This window comes from Cavia porcellus, unplaced genomic scaffold (assembly GCF_034190915.1).
Source record: "Cavia porcellus strain 051 isolate PalLab524CR breed Dunkin Hartley unplaced genomic scaffold, mCavPor4.1 scaffold_30, whole genome shotgun sequence".
Taxonomy (NCBI): domain Eukaryota; kingdom Metazoa; phylum Chordata; class Mammalia; order Rodentia; family Caviidae; genus Cavia; species Cavia porcellus.
This window is the reverse complement of record NW_026947513.1, coordinates 4148749-4167589: the sequence shown is the minus strand read 5'-3', so window position 1 is coordinate 4167589 and position 18841 is coordinate 4148749. Positions and strand designations below refer to the sequence as shown.

General features: G+C 35.6%; 1 protein-coding gene across 4 annotated transcripts in view; it reads left to right on the top strand.

Moving 5' to 3' along the window:
- The window catches only part of Kcnip4 (potassium voltage-gated channel interacting protein 4), a 1100013-nt gene that overhangs the window by 224931 nt on the left and 856241 nt on the right, over window positions 1-18841 (top strand). The window contains exon 1 of one of the 4 annotated variants that reach the window (XM_063240456.1): window positions 6975-7396. The exons of the other annotated variants lie outside the window; for them this stretch is intronic. Coding sequence (XP_063096526.1) covers window positions 7309-7396 — 88 coding nt within the window. The 5' untranslated portion in view covers window positions 6975-7308. Of the gene's footprint in view, window positions 1-6974; window positions 7397-18841 lie in introns of those variants that run through there. 4 annotated transcript variants of the gene reach the window in all.

The following is an 18841-nucleotide window of genomic DNA, read 5'->3' as shown; positions in this document are numbered from 1 at the left end:
GTCTGCAGATTTATTGTGTTTTTAAAATCACTATTCTTGCTATGCTTTTGCCCTATGATGAGTTATCTCACTCTCAAAATTGTCTTTTATGTGATCCAACTTTATAAGAAAGTGAAAAAGAAAATTCTGTTCATCTCCCTTAAAGGACTATTTTTTTGTTTGGAGTTCAACTTATTCATAATTATATTAGTGAAGATCTATTCATCTATCCATCTATCAATTAATTTCTAAAAAAATTGATAGAGGGAAAGAAGAGAATAACATGCTGAATCCTAGTGTTTAACGCATTGTTGTAGCCTAATAATTTTTAAATACATTGACCATGCCAATCAGATGTTGTAAAAGACACTGTCACCAAGCCTTTGTGAGTCCATTAGCATTGAAGAGACACCACGGCAGGATTATTTGTTGCTAATGACCTCTCTTCAAGCCAAATGAGCATCCAAATTGTTTTAAGGCTGCCTATTGATTGCCTTGGATAGGACTGAAAAATGGGGCTTCCTTGAATCACCTGTGATTTATTTTGAAATGAAAGGCTGGCGATGCATTATGAAGGCCATATCCCAGCCTCTGGGTTCTGCAGGTGGCTTTAGGTGGAAATATCTGGTGTGCTGATGGGATTGTTAGAGAGACATGCATTATATCCTCTTTAACTTGCAAATTGTCTTTGCAACAGGTTTTTATTCTACAATGGTCACTGGAGTAGGTTGATTTGTTAGTTTCTGTGATTTGGGGAACTTAAGAGAAAAAAAAAATTGCAGGATTATCTGCCCTATGCTCAGGGGTTTTGAATCTGCAGATTGAAGACTGCAACAAAGAATTCTGAATGAATTAACTAATTAAGACATGGTCTCACTTTGTAGTTCAGGCAGGGCTGATTTCTCTTGGTAGTCCAGGCTGGCCTTTAACTCACAGTGACCCTTATGCCTCAGCCTCCCAAGTGTCAAGACTATAGGTGTGTGCCACTGTGGCTGGCTGAATTCTGAATTTGAAATAACCATTTCAGGTGGTTCTATTGCAACTGGACCAAGAGTTATATTGATTCCAGAGATTTTGTGTGTGTGTGTGTGTGTGTGTGTGTGTGTGTGTGTGTGTGTGTGTGTATGTTTTGGTATAGTTTTAATATTCCAAACAATCCCATATGCTTGTCATACAGAATACTGCATGACTTCATAGCATAGTATCAGTGAGCTGAGGTAAATTACTTGCTGTTTAATTCAAGGACAAAACAAAAGACCCAATTTTTTCCTCCATATGGTCTGCCAGAGTGAAGGAGGAGAAAATCTCTCATGAAGAAAATTGCTGGTATAATTTTCTTTAAGCCGTTGTTTTTAGCCTCAGTTTATGGAATATTGGACGCAGGAACATTCTTTGTCCTCTTTCTTAGGAAATGGATGTGAGGCTCTAAGTAGGAAGAGCCCATGTCCTCCTGTGGCCCCTCACCTTCCCCTCCTTTAAGGTCTTGCTGGCTGACTCAGAAACTTTCCATGTCCACGATGCCAGCCAGGCAGGCACTTCTGTGCTGGGCAGGACTTCTTTTCTTCAGTACAGAGGATTGATGAGGATCTTCACATGGAGCTGTATTCTGAGTTGTTTTTCAACTTTTTAGGAGGGAGTCTTGCTCAGTTGCCTAGGTGGGGCCTGAACTTGCAATCTTCCTGATGCCTCTCAGAGAACTGCGATTCTGGCATAAACCACCACACCGGCTCTTTGTATATTATTTGAAGCACAGAATGTACATTCTTGTGTCTGATATTCAGAGCTCTCTGTCAGTGAAGCCCAAAACCTTCTATCTCTTATTCCATTAATTATACAGCTTCAGACATGTCTTCGGGTGGCTGGAATCTCCTTCAGGAATCCTCAGGTCTGTGGTGGACATGTTTCCAAGGGCTTATTTCTCCAAATAATACAGTTATATCATAAACACTTTGTATTTGTCTCTGAACACTCAAGTATGAAAAATGGTGGTTCTCCCTCTTGAAAACAACAACAAAAAATATAGTTCAGCCTTGTCTTCTAGAAAAATTTTCCACTTCTTGAGGGCTCCTGGTGTTTTATACTTTTTCTTTTAAATCTCAAATCATAGCAGATGTTTCTGTGGCACTCTTTACAGGTAATATTTATATTATCTCTTCTCTTTAATGTCAGAGATACATGGGATTCTCACCTCCCTCCTAGGAGGCAGTTCATGTGCACATGGGGTAACATATTCATAAAGCCAACACCAGCGTTGGGTGATGCAATGGTAACAGTGAGTTGGTGTTGGCAGTGTGTTCTTCATTCATTAAACGAAGTGAATTGTGGTGCTTCTGGAATGATAATGGCCCGGCATTGGGCATTCCTCTCTATTTGGTACCAGCTGATCTGATATTTTATCAAGACCCACTTTCAGAACCCAAGACTTTGCCGCGAGGCTCTGCGCTGCTTCTCTGCAGCCCCGTGATGTCCTGTATTTATGCTACCCGTGCTTGATGTTCCAACTTCTGACAATCTGAAAAATATAACAATGTCTTTTCCCACTGAGGTAAACAGAACTCACCAAGGTGTGCTGAGAGGAACAGACTTGGAAGAAAACTCCACTGTGATAAGAGTCTTCTTCAGATACCGAGGCTGCTCCTTCATTGAAGGGAAACCCACTGCTTCCCTTAATGATGTGTGCTTCGTTTTCCATTCTAAAAACCAAAGAGGGTCACTCAAGTGCACTTAAGATTTGCTTTACGAAGACTTAGCCTTTTGTAAAAGAGCAGGTAAACAAAAAACTTTCCTCCAAAATGCAGGTTAGGATAAATACATCATGAAATGCACCTACGTTTTCAAATTCCTCTGCAGCTTACTTACCAACTTACTATAGGACCTTGTGTTCTTATCATATGGTGAACCAGTTTGATTCCAATTAAATTTAGCTGTTATTTTGCAACAAGGGACTTTAGTATGCTGTATTTGAGGTCCAAAAGTATTAGCTGATTATATATGAAAAAGCTCTGAGCCCTTGGGAGCTGCTGTGAAGTTCCCTCGAGTTTCTGTGTAAATGATAGTGGCCTTTCTGAAGCACTGCTTAGACCTTAAAGATACCTGTGTATTCCTGGCCATGCAACCCCTTGATTGTGGATATTGTCACGTACAGTATTTATATTTAAGCCAAATTAGCTGATAATTGAAAAAAGTTTTCCCCTTTTAGTTTCTAACACTTTGTGGCACTTTTAAATCAGTCTTCCTTGATTATGTTTTGTGTTTTTTCTGAGCCTAGAATTAAACATTATCTTCCTTATATACTCCTAAATAATACATAGACATAGCTAGTGGATTCTTTAAATATATCCAGTACAATTGATGATTAGTTATTGCTTTTCTTAGAGGAACGATTGACCATAATGGGGATCTCGACCCATTTTAATTTCTCTGAGATAAACGATCAGATGTACAATTGCTTGGTTTTTATGGTTGGTATGTGTAAGCCTTTAAGATATTTCCAGGCTATTTTCTAGAGTGACAATACCATCTTACTTTTCTGTTGTGAATTTTTGATTGATCTGGTTTTTCTGCATCCTTGCCAGCTTTTGTTCTTGTCACGTTTTTTTAAACTTTAGTCATTATAATAGATAAGTGGTGATCATTCATAATTTTACTTCACACTGTAACAGTAACTAATAATGTGCCATATTTTGCTTGTATTTTTCTGCCATCTGTATTAACTTTTTGGTGTTATCTTCCTATTTTCTGCACAGGTTCTAAATTTAATTTTGTGTTTCTCCATTGATGGATGTTGAATTTCATGTATTCTAGATACCAGCCTTTTGTCACATGTATAATACGCAAATATTTATACTTTGTGGCTTGTCTTTTATACTAAGACAGTGGTACTGATACTGAAATATTAACATTGTATGACATCTGATTCATCAGATTCTCCTTTTATGGATCATACTTTGGTATCTGAAGAATGCTTTCCCTAGCCTTAAACAGTGAAGAATTTTTTTCTTAAAAACTTTTATAGTTTTACATTTTACATTTATTTTTTACCTCAAGATAATATTTATATGAGCTACAAGACCTTGGTCAGGGTTTAGTTTTGAGTACAGATGTCCTTTTGCTTCAGCCTCATTTGTTAAACACTAACTTTCCTCCACTGAAAAGCTCTCTCTCAAAAACCCCTCATGCATAGTTACATGGTCCCATTTTTAGGTTTTCTGATTCGTTGTACTGAACTGTGTGTCCATCTCTCTCTCCCTGTTTCTGACTCTCTCTTTAGGTACTGACAATTGTATCTTGAGGATTTTTTACTGAGCTAGATCCTCACCTTTTTTTAAAATTTTTTTTTACATTTTGAGGGTCTCACTAAATTGCTGAGTTGCCTGGGCTGCGCTCAAATTTGTGGCCCTGCTCCCTCCGCCTCACAGAGTGCTGGAGTAGAGGCTAGCACAACCGTGTTCAGCTCTGCCACCTGTACGTCACTAGTACCCAGTCTTGGTCACTGGAGGCATGTAAGTCTTTGAACAATTTTACCTGATTTTAAGATTTAGTCTTTTCAAAATTACATTAGCCAATTTTTGTTCCTTTGTGCATCTGTATACATTTTACAATATTCTATAGTATATATCAAAATCCTTTTGGGACTTTGATTATAGTTGCCTTCAATGGGTATAACAGGAAGAACTGACATCTTTACTATGTTGAGTCTTCTAATAATTGAACATAACATTTCTCTCTATTTATTTAAAATTTTATACATTTAATGTTTTTTGTAATTTCCAACATAAAGTCTCATATGTGTTTTGTTATATTTACACTTCAGTATTTCAGTTTTGAGCAATGAAAATTACATTTTAAATTTCACATTCCACATGTTGATGGTTAGTACAACATATTTTTCGTGTAGTAGGTCAAATGCTTAGTTAGAATCTGGTGACCACTCTGAACTGATTAATTAATACCGTTATTTTTTTTAGTAGACTCCTTTTCTTTTTTACAGAGGTACATATATTAAATAAAATTTCTTTGTCTTTCTTTGCAACCTCTGTGTTAATTTCCTTTTCTTAGTATGTTGTGCTGGCTCACATCTCAACACTGTTAAATGACTGTAGAATACACTGAAGCTTACCTTGTTCTGTTCTTCTTCCTACAATGAGAGGTGTTTGTCTTTCACCAATAAGCATGTTACAGTAGGCTTTTATTGATGCTCTTTGTTAAATTGAAGTAACTTTCCTCTATGTCTCTGAAATTTACTTTTAAAATCAGGAGTGGGTTTGAATTTTGTCAAAGTATTTTTATGCATCAACTGAAATGATATTTCACTTTAGCCTCAAAATGTTATAGATTATCTTAGTTATGATATGCTCTTTTTTGTTTCTTGTTTTCTGAGCTGAAGTGTAAGCTTGATAAGTTCAGAGAGAGAGAGAGAGAGGACTTTTTCTCATCGACCATGCCTTCATTATAAAATACTTATTTGAAATTTAATGACGCTCAAGATACAATTGCTGGATAAATGAACAGAAGTGCTGTGTTAACAAGTGAGGCTATAGTCTATCTTATTTTAGTCGCCAATGCCCAAATAAAATAAGTACATATTCTAATCTCAATTTTGTAGATAAAGCCCATGAGGCTTCAAAGGAATTAGACTCACCATAGAACCACAATAATATTTTTCTTCTGTCTGTTTCAAATTGTGCAAGGATGCCATCATACATAAAAAATGTGTGGAAAGAAGCACCTCAAAAATTATTTTGCTAACCTTCAGGCAGGAATCTTTTTTAAATGTTTTCAAATAAAGCTTTGAAAATTCCTGGAAAGCATGCTTCATTTACCCATTTAAATACGCAGTTAGACAGCGGAAACTGGCAGAAGTGTGAGAGTTAATGAAGGGAATGCACTGCTATTAAGTGTGTTTGAGTCTGTGATTCCCACAGTGTTCTTTGTCTTATTGCACAGGAGCATGACTTCACGTAGAGTGTCCTTGGGACTTACTAGTTTCAAGAATTGTTACAACCATCAGGACAAAAGTGGGAAGAACTGCCTAACTGAACTTAAAGTACAAAGTTTAGCACATCCCCTATGTACTAAATGTCACAGAGGTAATATATGTATTTTTTCAGAAGGGGAAAAAACAAACAAAAACCATAAGACTCTTAACTGAGTACAGAAAAACCCTAGAAACTGCGCAAGGCACTTAAGAATTCAGAAACAGTGCGCTTTTAAAGACCATAAGGCTGTCGATTTTCTCACTTTGATATCACCTGCCTTTATAACAGTGTCTTTATTTGAAAAGTGATCTGTGGACGTTTCACGTGCTCATGATTGTTCTATTAATTGAGGTGGAAGGGAGACAGAAGGTTGTAAATATATGCCTTATAGAAATAAAAAACCGAGGCAGTTCTTAGCCTTAGGATAATGCAGCCAATTAATTTTGCAGCTCTTTTGCCTGGGGGCAAAATATCAGGCTTCAGAGTTGAGGTTTCCAGACTGCAGTATTTTCAAGCCTACGATGAGTTCCCTAATTTCCAAATACCTGAGGCTGGACAGTGCAGAAAATGAGCCAATTTTAGATATCAGCTTTTTTTCACTGCCGAGCTCATGAAGTGGAATATATTTATGTGTGACAGAGAGCATTGCCTCTAGTTGGTGATAAATCATCAACTCTATTTGTTTAGAATCAGGGTCAGCTTCTTAACTGAGTTTCTCCCCCATTTAGGCTTTCGGAATCTGATTAACACTGTGTCAGGGAGCTGGCTGATGTCTGACCTTGGGCAGCAGCATGCCTTCCTGCTTTCCTTGTTGTTTTTTTGGAATTATTTTCTTCAGCCTTGGACCTTGACTTCCCTCTCCAGCAGGCTAGAAGGCATTAGCAGGCTCCTTCCTGGGCATCGGAAGGGTGCCAGCCCCAGTGACCTGTCTTCTGCCTTCTCACCTGCTTACATGCTGATTCATTGATGAGCTGGCATCTCAGGCCCCGCCTCCCTCTCAATGGTCTGTGAGGTTTCACTTGCTTCAGGAGAGGGATGCTGAGCTGCACCACAGCTGCCTTACTACAAGTGTGAACTGGTCACCTATCTGTGCCACCGAAGAACTTGGGGACCATCCTGAGAAGCAGGGCTCTGTCACCACCTCGCTCTGTTCAGTCCGTACCTGCTCCTCTAGCTCCGTGAAGGAATTTCTGATTCAGAGACTAACAGCTAATTCCACAGGAGTTAGCAGCCTGTGACATAAACTGAGACAGAAGTTTCCCCTCAGAGACTGTTTTTTTCTTTTTCTTCTTTTTTTCAATTGGCAAAGACTTCTGGCTCTCTCTCTCAGAGGAATATCTTGTTGCTTAAGATGAGTGGCTGTAGAAAACGATGTAAACGTGAAATACTGAAATTTGCCCAGTACCTTCTCAGACTTTTAACAGGTTCTCTTCATACAGGTAATGGCTTGATTTTTTTTTTTAAATAGTGGCTGACAGAGGATGGTAAAAAGTTGAAGCAGAGTAGGAAAGCCTCACTATTTCTTTGTTGTGATTATTTCTAATGCTGTCAATAAAGTGCCATTGTGTCTGTTTGCTGAGATTCATGTTTATGAAAATGTGTGCAGTACAGCTCTAATTTGGGGTAGAACCGGATTCTCTGAATGTGCCTTATGTCTTCTTCACAGTGTGCTATTAGATGTGCCTCAGTCTAAGGAGGCAGCGTCTGCAGTGTGGAAAGATTAGAAAAAAATTGCATGATTTGGTGAGGGGTTTCCCCTCACTCCTGCTTGCTACAGTTTATTAGAACATAGCTGTCCTTCCTTTGGGCATACATAGATTCTGTAAAACTCTTTGATCACTATAACCCCTAGGTTGTTTCCAGAATTTGATCATAGAATTTAGTGGTGAAAGAGTTAAAGGCATTTCTCTCAGAATTCCGAGTTCCTAGCAAAATGTGGGCAAAATGTGAAAACAGCTGGAGAGTAAAATGTCCATGAGATGCTTGATGTTTGTTTCTTTGCAGTAGATTTTAATGTTTTAAAATTTTGCATGATTGAAATAGAAACTCTATTTAAATCTAAGTGTTGATTGCAAGAAAATATTATCAAGGTATTTTAAAATGAGGGAGCTAAACCAAGAGTTTTGCTCCCCTTAAAATTCCTTCCTGGCATCCTTGGTTACTGACAGGTGGGACCAATGTTAGTTCATACTCCTCATAAATATTTTAACGGACCATCAAACTTCTGAGAAAACAAAGATAGTTTAAAAAATACTGTGTTTTTATTCTGGTCCTGAGAGCTAATATTATCTGTATTTTTTAAAATCTAACTTCTATTTGTCTTCTGTAAATAATAAGCAAAAAGAATTCAGTGGAAAACTTACTGCTTCAAGCTTGAATTTGATGAATTTGAATAGTGTTTATTTAGAGATGTGGAATCGCGTGGTTATTAACACACCTGCATATACAGTCACATTGACACTGTGAAAACTATTTTAATAATATTAGTGTGACAATAAAATGATTTCAGAGAGCACAATTAAATAGTAGTGGGGATTAAGAGACTTGCTGATATCCTAATATTAACATCCTTTTATCTATGCTAATCTTCAGTGCTGCAAATTATAGTGAATTTCATTGTTTTTAAAGAATGATTACAACAAGCTATACGTGACTTTTGCCAACTTGAAGATCTGTCGTGTTTGCCACCCTGTGTCCATTCATATTAAACACTCCATCCTGTCACTGTGACCTTGGCTTTACCTTTTTATTTGTTTAGACCTTAAAGGATGAGATACCACCTAGAGTACTGTGTCTCACTTGACAGTGCTCAGTATGTGGTCTTTTATCTTGGGATGAAGTTAGATAAATATTCTACAAAAAATTGATTTTCCACAGTCTTTCCATGGTAAGCTGGATTTTCCTTTTTGATGGCAATTTTGAGATTCTGTCTATTTCTTACTGGTTTTATGACTTTTTAGATTAAGTTTTTTGGTTCAGTTTATTTGTGCATAATATCACCATATCATGGGGAATTTGTGCATAGACATATATATATATGTGTATATATATATGTGTGTGTATGTATATGTATACACACATATATACATGCATATATATCCATATCTATCTATTTATCTATCTATGTATCTATCTTTTTTCCTCTCTTTTTTTCTTAGTAGTTTTATAGGCATTGCTATACCCTTTTTTGTTTCATTGTATTTGAAGAGTAGTTTTCTTAAACTTCTGATTTTAAACAATTTCATGAAAATTTTAAATTGTTTCAAAGTCATAAACCATAAATACTAAATTTAAAAGATTGTGTACCAGTTGTCTAATGACTACTTGGCAATATATAATATGGAATATATGGAAGCTAGCAAAGTCTTATACACTGTATGTTTAGAAATCAGAATAGGTGAGAGCAGTTTATTTATTTTGTGACACAGGAGCAAAACATGTAAGAAAAGTGCCTTTCAAGTTTGAAAAGTAGGACCAAAGAATTATCATAAAATAGTTACATTTAGGTCGTGAGAAATATGATTGTGACAACATGTTTTGTGTAAAAATTATTTTATGCTCAATGTCTATAATATTGAATGCTATGAAATCCAATTAGAATTTTTACAACAATTCAAAATTCTACCTGGGAAAGTTGATTTATGCATTTACCAGATGCTGTGATAGTATACACTATTCATATCGTGAGATCTAATGTAAAATTCATTAGAAAATTGCGAGTCCCTTAGCTGGTAATTAATAGAAGAAGTAAGAAGCAGTGTTGCATTAGTTTAACATAATTTACCTTAAGATTGGATATGCAAGAATTTGTAAATTGTATCCTGAACACTTAGCAAATGTCTATGAACTTATAAAACATTTAAAACATTGAATGATTTTTTGAACCAAAAGAACTTTAGATTTTCTTGATTAATGTTATCTAAGGAAATAGTGATTTTGTTTTATATTTGAAAGTAGGTTAATTCTAAAATATACAATTAAATTTATATTTTGTCAATTGCTTTTTATTTGTTACCACAATATAATTTATGTACTTTTACAAATGAAGAAAATTAATCGTACAAAGAAATTTTTCATGTATACAAACTTTTCCTTTGATGTTACTTGCTGGAATTGTCAGAAGTTAGAGGGAACCAATTTAATTTTATGAAAACTTTTCATGTAATTTCTATGAAAACTTTTCATGTAATTAGCAATTATTTGTGAATGAATATTTTAACTTGTGATTTCTCTAAAATGTTCTTTAATTAGAGAGTGAAAAATCCACGTATAAAATTTACTAGCTAAAATAAAGACCATTCATATTTGCTAAAAAATATTTTAAACATTTTATCATGCTGAAGAGTGAATTTTCAAAGAGTGAATTTTAAAAACACATATTTTGGCTTTCTTTACCCTGAAAACATAAATATTTTGAAAAGTCTTTCACCATGGGTAATAAATCACAGAAACCTGTAGACAAGTATTACAAGTTAGTGGTTTACAGTTTGATGAGGTTTAATGTGGAATTCAGTTGTCTCAGTTCTTTCTTGATTTGGGACGTGTGCTATGCTTGGGCCATGTTATGTTCAGTTATGGATGAGACTACAACTACCCAATATACATCCTTGTGAATCCACGTGCATAGAGATGGGTTGCGATGCTTAGCCTGGAAAGGAAATACTCTAATGTAAAGTCAAAGAATTAGCAAAACTAGTGATAAAATTCATATACCACCCTCTTTTATGATGCTGATGTCTTACAAAAGGGCAAATTATAGTACACACATCAATTGGTGAACTTTTTCTCCTTTATTTGTAGAATTTAGTGTTGGGACTGTTGTATAGTACTTATTTGCAGGTTGTTCTGACATTTATTAATATTCTGTACCTCATGTTCTTGGGGGAAAAAAGGAAGATCTGAACATATTCTACTATTAGCAACAATTCCCCAAGCCTATGTAGGAGGTGGGCATTGCCTGGAGCCGTGTTTCAGGCTTTCTGACTGCAAGGTATAGGTATGGTAAAGTTCAACCTTTTACCTAAGGGAAACGAATGCAATTTATACTGAAAAATTATGTTAAGCTTTGAATTGCTATTTAGCTACTGGATTAAAGTACTTCAAATTTAATGAATTTATATTCCAAAAAAAATGAGGTGAGAATTCCTCATTCCATCACATACAGGATTTTAGATTAGAAAGAAAATATAGGGGAAAGGAAGTTGGAGCAAAGGAGAAGGGGAGGGTTTGTGAGGGAATGAGAGAGAGAAAGAGAGAGAGACAGAGACAGAGAGAAAGTGTTTGTGTGATTCACAAAATTTGCATTCACTGGGTTCCAGTGTAACTTGACACCATGAAGTTACTGTATGTGAAACCAACACAACAATGCTAATAATGTATAGATTTAAATACTTTTAGTTTGCATTTTTATAATGGGTAGCAAAACTAAAGAATGATACTTTGCAAAATTAGAGATCCAGCAAAGCAAGTTTCTGGCCATCCACCCTTTTTTCTGTCACCTTCTTTACTGCTTATGATGATGGACCACAGACTCATTTTTGCTGTTCTTCAGCCCCTACATCTCGCCTGTTTCCTATACCAGCTGTGTTAGCACACAGAATAGACACATCACATTCTAGGATGTGCTTGTGAAAACCTTGTATGAATAAATACTTAAAATTTAAATTTGATTGACAAAAATGAGAGGCGCTTCTATTTCATATTTTATATGGCCCTTTTACTATGTGGCAGCAAAATAATTCTTTTCCACACATCAAGCATGTAGCTAAGCTTATGGGGCTTCTTCTTTTCCGAAGAGAAGAAGGGTTTTTAATTATTGTGATGCTTTCATAATAGCAAGTTGTCCGGATGAATAGAATACATGATAAATTGAAAATATTTTGTTGACTTATTGACCAAATTAATCGATACATTGCATAAGGGTCTGAGGAGAGGAGTTCATATTCATTGGAGCAGCTGTATGTTCCCCACTCAGTTAAGGAACTGTGCAGCTGGATAGCAGTGCGGTTTTAACAGCGAAGTTGCAGCCAACCCAGAGTTTTGAGAAGAAGGGAAAAAATACCAGCCAACAAACAAAACTCCTAAACAAAGCCAGTCTATTTTTTCTTCCATCAGATTTTCCGCTTTTGCTTCCATTGGTTGAGCCTGTATCAATCTGCTTTCCATTACTGCAATAGATAACCTGATACAGTCAGCTTATGAAGAACAAAAAATTTACTTTGGCTTATAGTTTAGAGTTTTCAGTCAATTGTCATTTGGGCCATTAGTCCAGGACCTATGATGAAGCAATATATTGCGATAGAGAAGATGGTAGACCAAACCTGTCTCTCTGTGGTTTAAAGTGAAAGAGACAAGTCATGGGCCCTCACCATAGCTTTCAGGTTACCTGAAGGCCTCTCACTGGGCTTCATGCCTGAAAGGTTCCACCAGCTCTCAGTAGCACCACTTTGGGGACCATGCCTTTACCACAAGGACCTCAGAATTGTATTCCTTATACACAGTTCAGCAGGTCCTGTGTGAGGTGCTGGCAGGAAGTTACTCTAAGCAGGAAAAGATAAATTTCTGGCACTCTTGATTATTTTTTATTCATTTCCTACCAGCATTGTCACTGAGTGGAATTTATTTGTTTAAAATTACTAACAGTGGTAATGTTGCTGGCCCTCAAAAAATAATGAAAGTGGCATTGACTAGCTATCCGTAACCCTGGGTGACTCATAAACTCCTGTCTGTCTACAACATCTTTCACTATCATTGTTGATCTTTTTATTCAACTGCAGCATTTCTTTAACAACTTTTCTGTGTGTTTTTAGATTTTAGAAATAAAGCAAACTTATACCTCAAACAAATCTGATTCTCTTTTCCGAGAAGATGCCATGTCATAATCAGCCAACGTAAATGATGTACTCAAGGAATGTGATGTTCATTTTACAGTACTGCTATTCAGGAAGAAGTGGATATGCGTTTTGTTTTCTAGCCATATTGATGGATTTTCTCTAATAAAACCTATTTCATCCTTTTTCCAGTATGTAGATATATTTATGGGTTGAGGTGTTTGGTGCTAATGATTTGAGGAGCTGCTCTTCACTGTAGATGAAAGCAAAGTCCAACTGACCATGAGAGAATAGATCAACATTGATAGATTTTTCTCAGTAGATGCCAGACAGTTTTGCAAACAAGTCAGCAAGGCCAGGCCTTTTGAAACTGTGCCTCTAAGCCTAACCCTATTCATTTCTCCTAATAAAGATATTGCGCTAACATCAGGATGTCTCAAGATTTTATTGACTTAGGATTAATGTTCTTGTATTTAAAGGAGAGCAGCGAGGTTTCTGGAATAGATCAACACATAATAACGACTAGTTATAGTCAACTCATCTTTTTCCACCTTCAGGGAGAATGGATCAAAGGGTGGAGCTAAGTGGGTGGCCGAGGTAGGAGAGGAGATGGGTGCCACGTTTTGGTTAGGGGAGTAACCTAATAAAAAGTGTTCCATTATTTGACACGCTTCTTAATGGCTCATGTCTGGCCCACTGTTCAGCTTTCTTTTGCTTCTTCCAGTGTCTTTTCATCGTAGCTGTAATGAGCATAATATAAGTATGCTACATTAAAATGGAAAAAGTAGAGATCTATTCCAAGAACATGCTGGAGGAGAGCTGCTGTCTCTGCTCAACTCTCAGCTGTGCTTGAGGGCAGTAATATGTGCAGAGGATGAGCAGCCTTGTAGAGGAATTCTAGCTTGATCCCTAATCTCACAGTCTGAAGTCACCCTGCTGTTCTAAACCAGGCCATGTCATTGATATGATGAGAATATCTCTGCATATATTTCTATTGCTAGCAAGCCTTCAACAAATGGTAACTTTTGTTTTTTTACTATTAGTGATCCAGTGTCTATACAAAACCTATTTGTTTTATTCAGATTAAATTTTCACTAGCAATAATTGGATACCTAATCATTATTATGGTTCCTGGCAATTAGGAATAAATGGAAAGAAAGCGATATAAATGAGTGCAATTTTTAAACTCATTTACTTTTTATTTTATTACCCTTCAGTAACTACAATCTCCATTTATTTATTCAACCAACATTTATTAAGTGCTTATTAAGAGCTGAGTCTTGTGCTTCTCCAGGCTGTTTCTTCATGATTCCCAACTGCCCATGTTATCCTGCCAGTGCAGCAAATGAATATGAGGCAGTTCACCAACCAAGCAACATATGTTAAAATTTCAAAAAGAAGAGAGCTATAGCTTGTGGTTTTCACCAAGGAGAGGCAAGGACAGTGGACAATGGATGGGAGGCAATGAGCCTTTAAAATAGTTTCTTCTGTAAAAATAAGAGCCAGCCTGGTGAGATGGGAGCCTAACAAGGATGGTGCAAAATCTGGAGAGAGAGAGAGAGAGGGAGAGAGAGAGAGAGGGAGAAAGAGAGAGAGAGAGGAGAATATGAAATCACTGGAATTATTTGTAGGAAAAGAAAGTTTGTCTGAAAAGCTAAATTAACCACACTGCCAGATTGTTTTACTGGCTGAGCTCAACAGAGTCCTGTTCCTTGTCTGGAGGAATACTTATGTGGCTTTTTGAGTTATCAGGTAGTGAATGTCACCTTTCTTCAGTTAAATACCTGCTCAGGTCCAATTATTCTTCCCCTTGGAGCCCTGCTTTGCTTTGTAATGTTCATAGATTGGATTCCTTTTTCAGGTCTTATAGGAAGAGTTTTCTGTTCCCTTTGTACAGCATTTAATTACTGAAATTCAGGTGTCTTAAATCATACCTCAAATAGATCAGAATCTTCTAAACAATAGAAATAATATTTGATTCTTCATCTGTATCACAATACAGAGTTTACTGCATAGCAATTGCTCAAAAATATAGATCAGTAAAGCATGTCATTGTAAGAGGATAATATAAATGTTTCTTTGCCTGTACAATTTAATACAGGCATTTCTGAATCATGTTTTTGAGCTTAAGGCATGCTATTGGGTCTTCTACAAGGATACTTGCCCAAGGGTCAATTCTATGATGCGTTGGATATGTGATATAAAACAGGATTTACCAAAATTGAAACTATTTTATGACATGGTTCTCTCTTCGCAGACTCAAACCCACTCTGTAGAGCTATGTTATGACTTTAATTTTTCAGATCCAATATCATCCCATGAAGTATTTACTGACCAGCCAATACAAAATGGCCCTTCCTACAATAACTTTGTTTTGTATTATCTTTTAATAATTTTCCAAAGAGGATAACAAAGGATAGGACACTTATGAGATTAAAAAGAGATAATCTTCATAATATGTGAAGGAAGACAGGCACAAACCAAAAAGTTCCAGACAAACTGGAACGCATGGTAACCTTCCTCGTAAAACTTAGCATTATCTAAAATACTTTGCATTAACCACAGTTGTCTATAAAAGTGTAATGTAACTTCTTTTTCCTTTTTGTACCGAGACTCAAACTCAGGACCTTCAGCTTGCCAGGCAAGTATTGTGGCAGTGAGCTATATTCTGGCCTGTAAGTCTTTTAAGGACTGTGCTTGGGGCTGGAGATTTAGCTAGTGGCATAAGCCCCTGCCTTGCAAGCAGGCAGTCGTGAGTTTGCTTCCCGGTACCAATAAAAAAGAAAAAGACAAAAAAAAAAAAAAAAAAAAAAAAAAAAGAGAGGATTGTGCTTGTTTTGTTTGTTATTTTAGTCCAGTACTGATCTTCTGCCTAATGCATACTGAATGTTCAAAGAATACTGATTGGATGTTTGGGTATTTCACAAAATACCACTGATTTTTAGATTTTCAAATCTATACCATGCCCGTCTCTGTTTATACCCAGGATTTCCCCAATATTGGTAGGGTTTTGATTATCTGCCTGTATCATTTCTGAATTTGGTTGCTTAAGGAACTCACTGTACTCTCTGCTATTTTCTTATTTCTGCTCTGTATTTTTTTTTGGGGGGTAAAAACTACAATAGATAATCCAGCACCCTGTATGTCTGAATTTTCTGTAACTGTAAGCACATTTTTTAATGGAGTAGGTCCTATATGCTCTCTCATTTGCTTAAAAATTATATTATGGGTAAATTATGTATAAATACCTGTGTTTATACTTCTTATTTTGTACACTCAATGTTATATAACATTTGAATGTTAATATTTAATCTGATGTAATATATCTCTATAAAAATAGAAACTATTAAATGATGAATAAAATATATAGATTCTTTCAAAATTGCTGGAAATAAGAATATAGTGTCTGAGCTATCCTATAATCTTAGATATTTTACTTGAAAGAAAAATATATATGAGTTTTGAGTCTGTGTGTTTTCTATCTTTAGTTTTCTTTTCCTTGTGAAATTTTTAAATGTGTTTGAGTCAATATTTTCACCTCTAAATGGAAAAGTTTTCAACTGTGAAGGTCACCAGCCCAGGATTAGAGGTTTAACACCTTCAAATCCGTCACGTTTCACATCTATAATGTGTTAAGATATACGGGATTTGTTTTATTCAGAGGATATAAAAAAGATTTTTCTAACTGTATTATGATTCCTTGAGCCAAACAAAAGTCAAACAGCTTCAAAGAACTATGAAGCCAATTCCATAAAAAGCTTTTAGAACTTAAAGATCAATTTTATGCTGTGTCTACTAAAGTTCCCCAAGGGAAACCACACAGCCTACTGCTGGGCAGGAACCCAAGTACATGCAAATGTGCCTTCCAGTGATGCCATCCCAGGCTTCCTGCAAGGAAAAAGCACAGTCCCTGAACTCTGAGAAAATTAAAAAGTTTGCTCAATCAACACAATTTAAGTTCTTAACACAGAGATAGCAATAAAGACAACATAATGTGCATCATATTACTTACAGGAGTAGTTATGTTAAAATGCACTGTTGGATTATGCACCTATCAGAAATCAGTGGATCATAAAATAATTTAGCCTGACTTTCTTATATTCAGAAGACATAATTGAAGACATGCTACTCAAAGTATTTTTCCAAAGTTATAATAACTAGTTAGTTCATTTACTAGTTATCAGTCTACCATTCTGGGGACACACAGTTGTCATAACCTTGAAGTGTGATAAGTGTCCAAATCAATGACTTGAGCTAATAGAAATGTCTGAACTGGGCATCCTAGAAAACCTGAATTTAAATCTTAGCATCGTTAGAAATTAGCACATCCTTTGGGCAAACTTACACTCTTCCTATGATATTAGTTTCCTCATCAAGAAAATTAAGTAATCTTGATTCAAGCTAACCACCAAATACTGTTGTACGCCAGAAATTTTAAGAAAAACAGCTGGGATCAGAACATGTTCAGGTAGCTCTAAGGCCTATTTCTAATACTGATAAATCAATCTACTACTGATAGCTTGCATAGTACAAGCTAACATTATTTGTTTTGAAGTCCTTAGAAAAGGTCAATGTATATTTCACTTTTGATCATTATAAAATATTCAAAGAGTAGATAGAACATCTGACTCAGATACCTTCCTGAAAATGCCAAAATTTAAAATTTATATACTTTTAAGGGTTATATTTAATTATACTTTAGCATTCTTCTATCAAAATTTACCTCATACCTAAAAATAGTAGATAACTTATATATTACTGTAGTGTATATTTTTCTAAAAGTTTTTGAGCCTAAAATTCTTAAATGGTTTCTTTATTGCAGGGTAATTCTTTTCACTAGAAAATAAGATTAAATAGCTTACACATCTTGACTTTCCTCAGAAGAAAAGTATAATAGACTTTAAAAGAAATAATAGAAGTAGAAATTAGTTATTTCAGAAGTTAATTTTAAATAAATGCTGAATCATTAAATTCTTTATGAAATTATAAGGAGATAGGAGTTACACATAGATATTAAATCCTATCTCTAGGGCACCTAACTTAGTAGGCTTCATCATTTTATGTTTTAAATTGAAAATATTAGATCTATAGCAATATTTATTATGAAATATGAACTTTAAACAATTCCAAGTCAGTCAGTATATAAATTTGACGAATGCATAGAGGCTACATGCTTGAATCCCGAAAAAGCAAAACTATTAGTGGAAATATAGTCAGTCCATCTAGAAACCTTTGAAATACATAATTGAGGCACATAATTCTTTGTTGTGTTCCACTTAGCGTGGTAACAATATTTTTTATTTTAAGTGAGCTTTACTTACTGTTTTATTGGCATGCCAGTAAACTAGAAATCCTGACTTCTGTAGAATGATATGCCTGTTACTAGGTGTATGATCCTGGAAGAGTTACCTTAGAATCAATGACCTCATGAATAAAATGGAGGTAATGACATTGACACCTCCAGAATGTTTTCACTAAACATAAAGAGGATGTGGAGACCTAGTGTAGAACCTGGCAATCTATTCTGTGGCAGACATTTTAATCATAATAGTTGTCATAAATGCAGCAAATGTTTATTGTGTCTCTAACATATATAACACACTGAGAATGGTATGGTGAGGGATTTGAGAATTCTTGTAGCAACAGCTGTACCATAAAAGAGCTTAACATTTAGAGAAGAAGATAAAATATACATAAAATTTTTAATAGCAGCTTCATGTGTTAAGTCCCACAAGAGATTTGTAGATGGAATACTGGAAGAATCCAAAGAGAGAGACCACTTAGTATGAGCAGTGGTAATGTTTGAGCTGGGCTTTACTGGCCATGGGTTTAGATATGTGGAAGTGGTTACTGTACCTCCCAGCAACAGCAAAGAGATAGTGGCAGAAGATATAAAATGATACGTACATTGCAAGATTTTGTTTATGCAGTAGGTGTTTGTTTAGTATTTGTATTTTACTGGGCACTTTTGAGAATGTAGGATACACAAGTAAACAAAATGATCATTGCCTTCATGTATCAGAGAAACAGATAATAAGCATATCAAATTAGTAA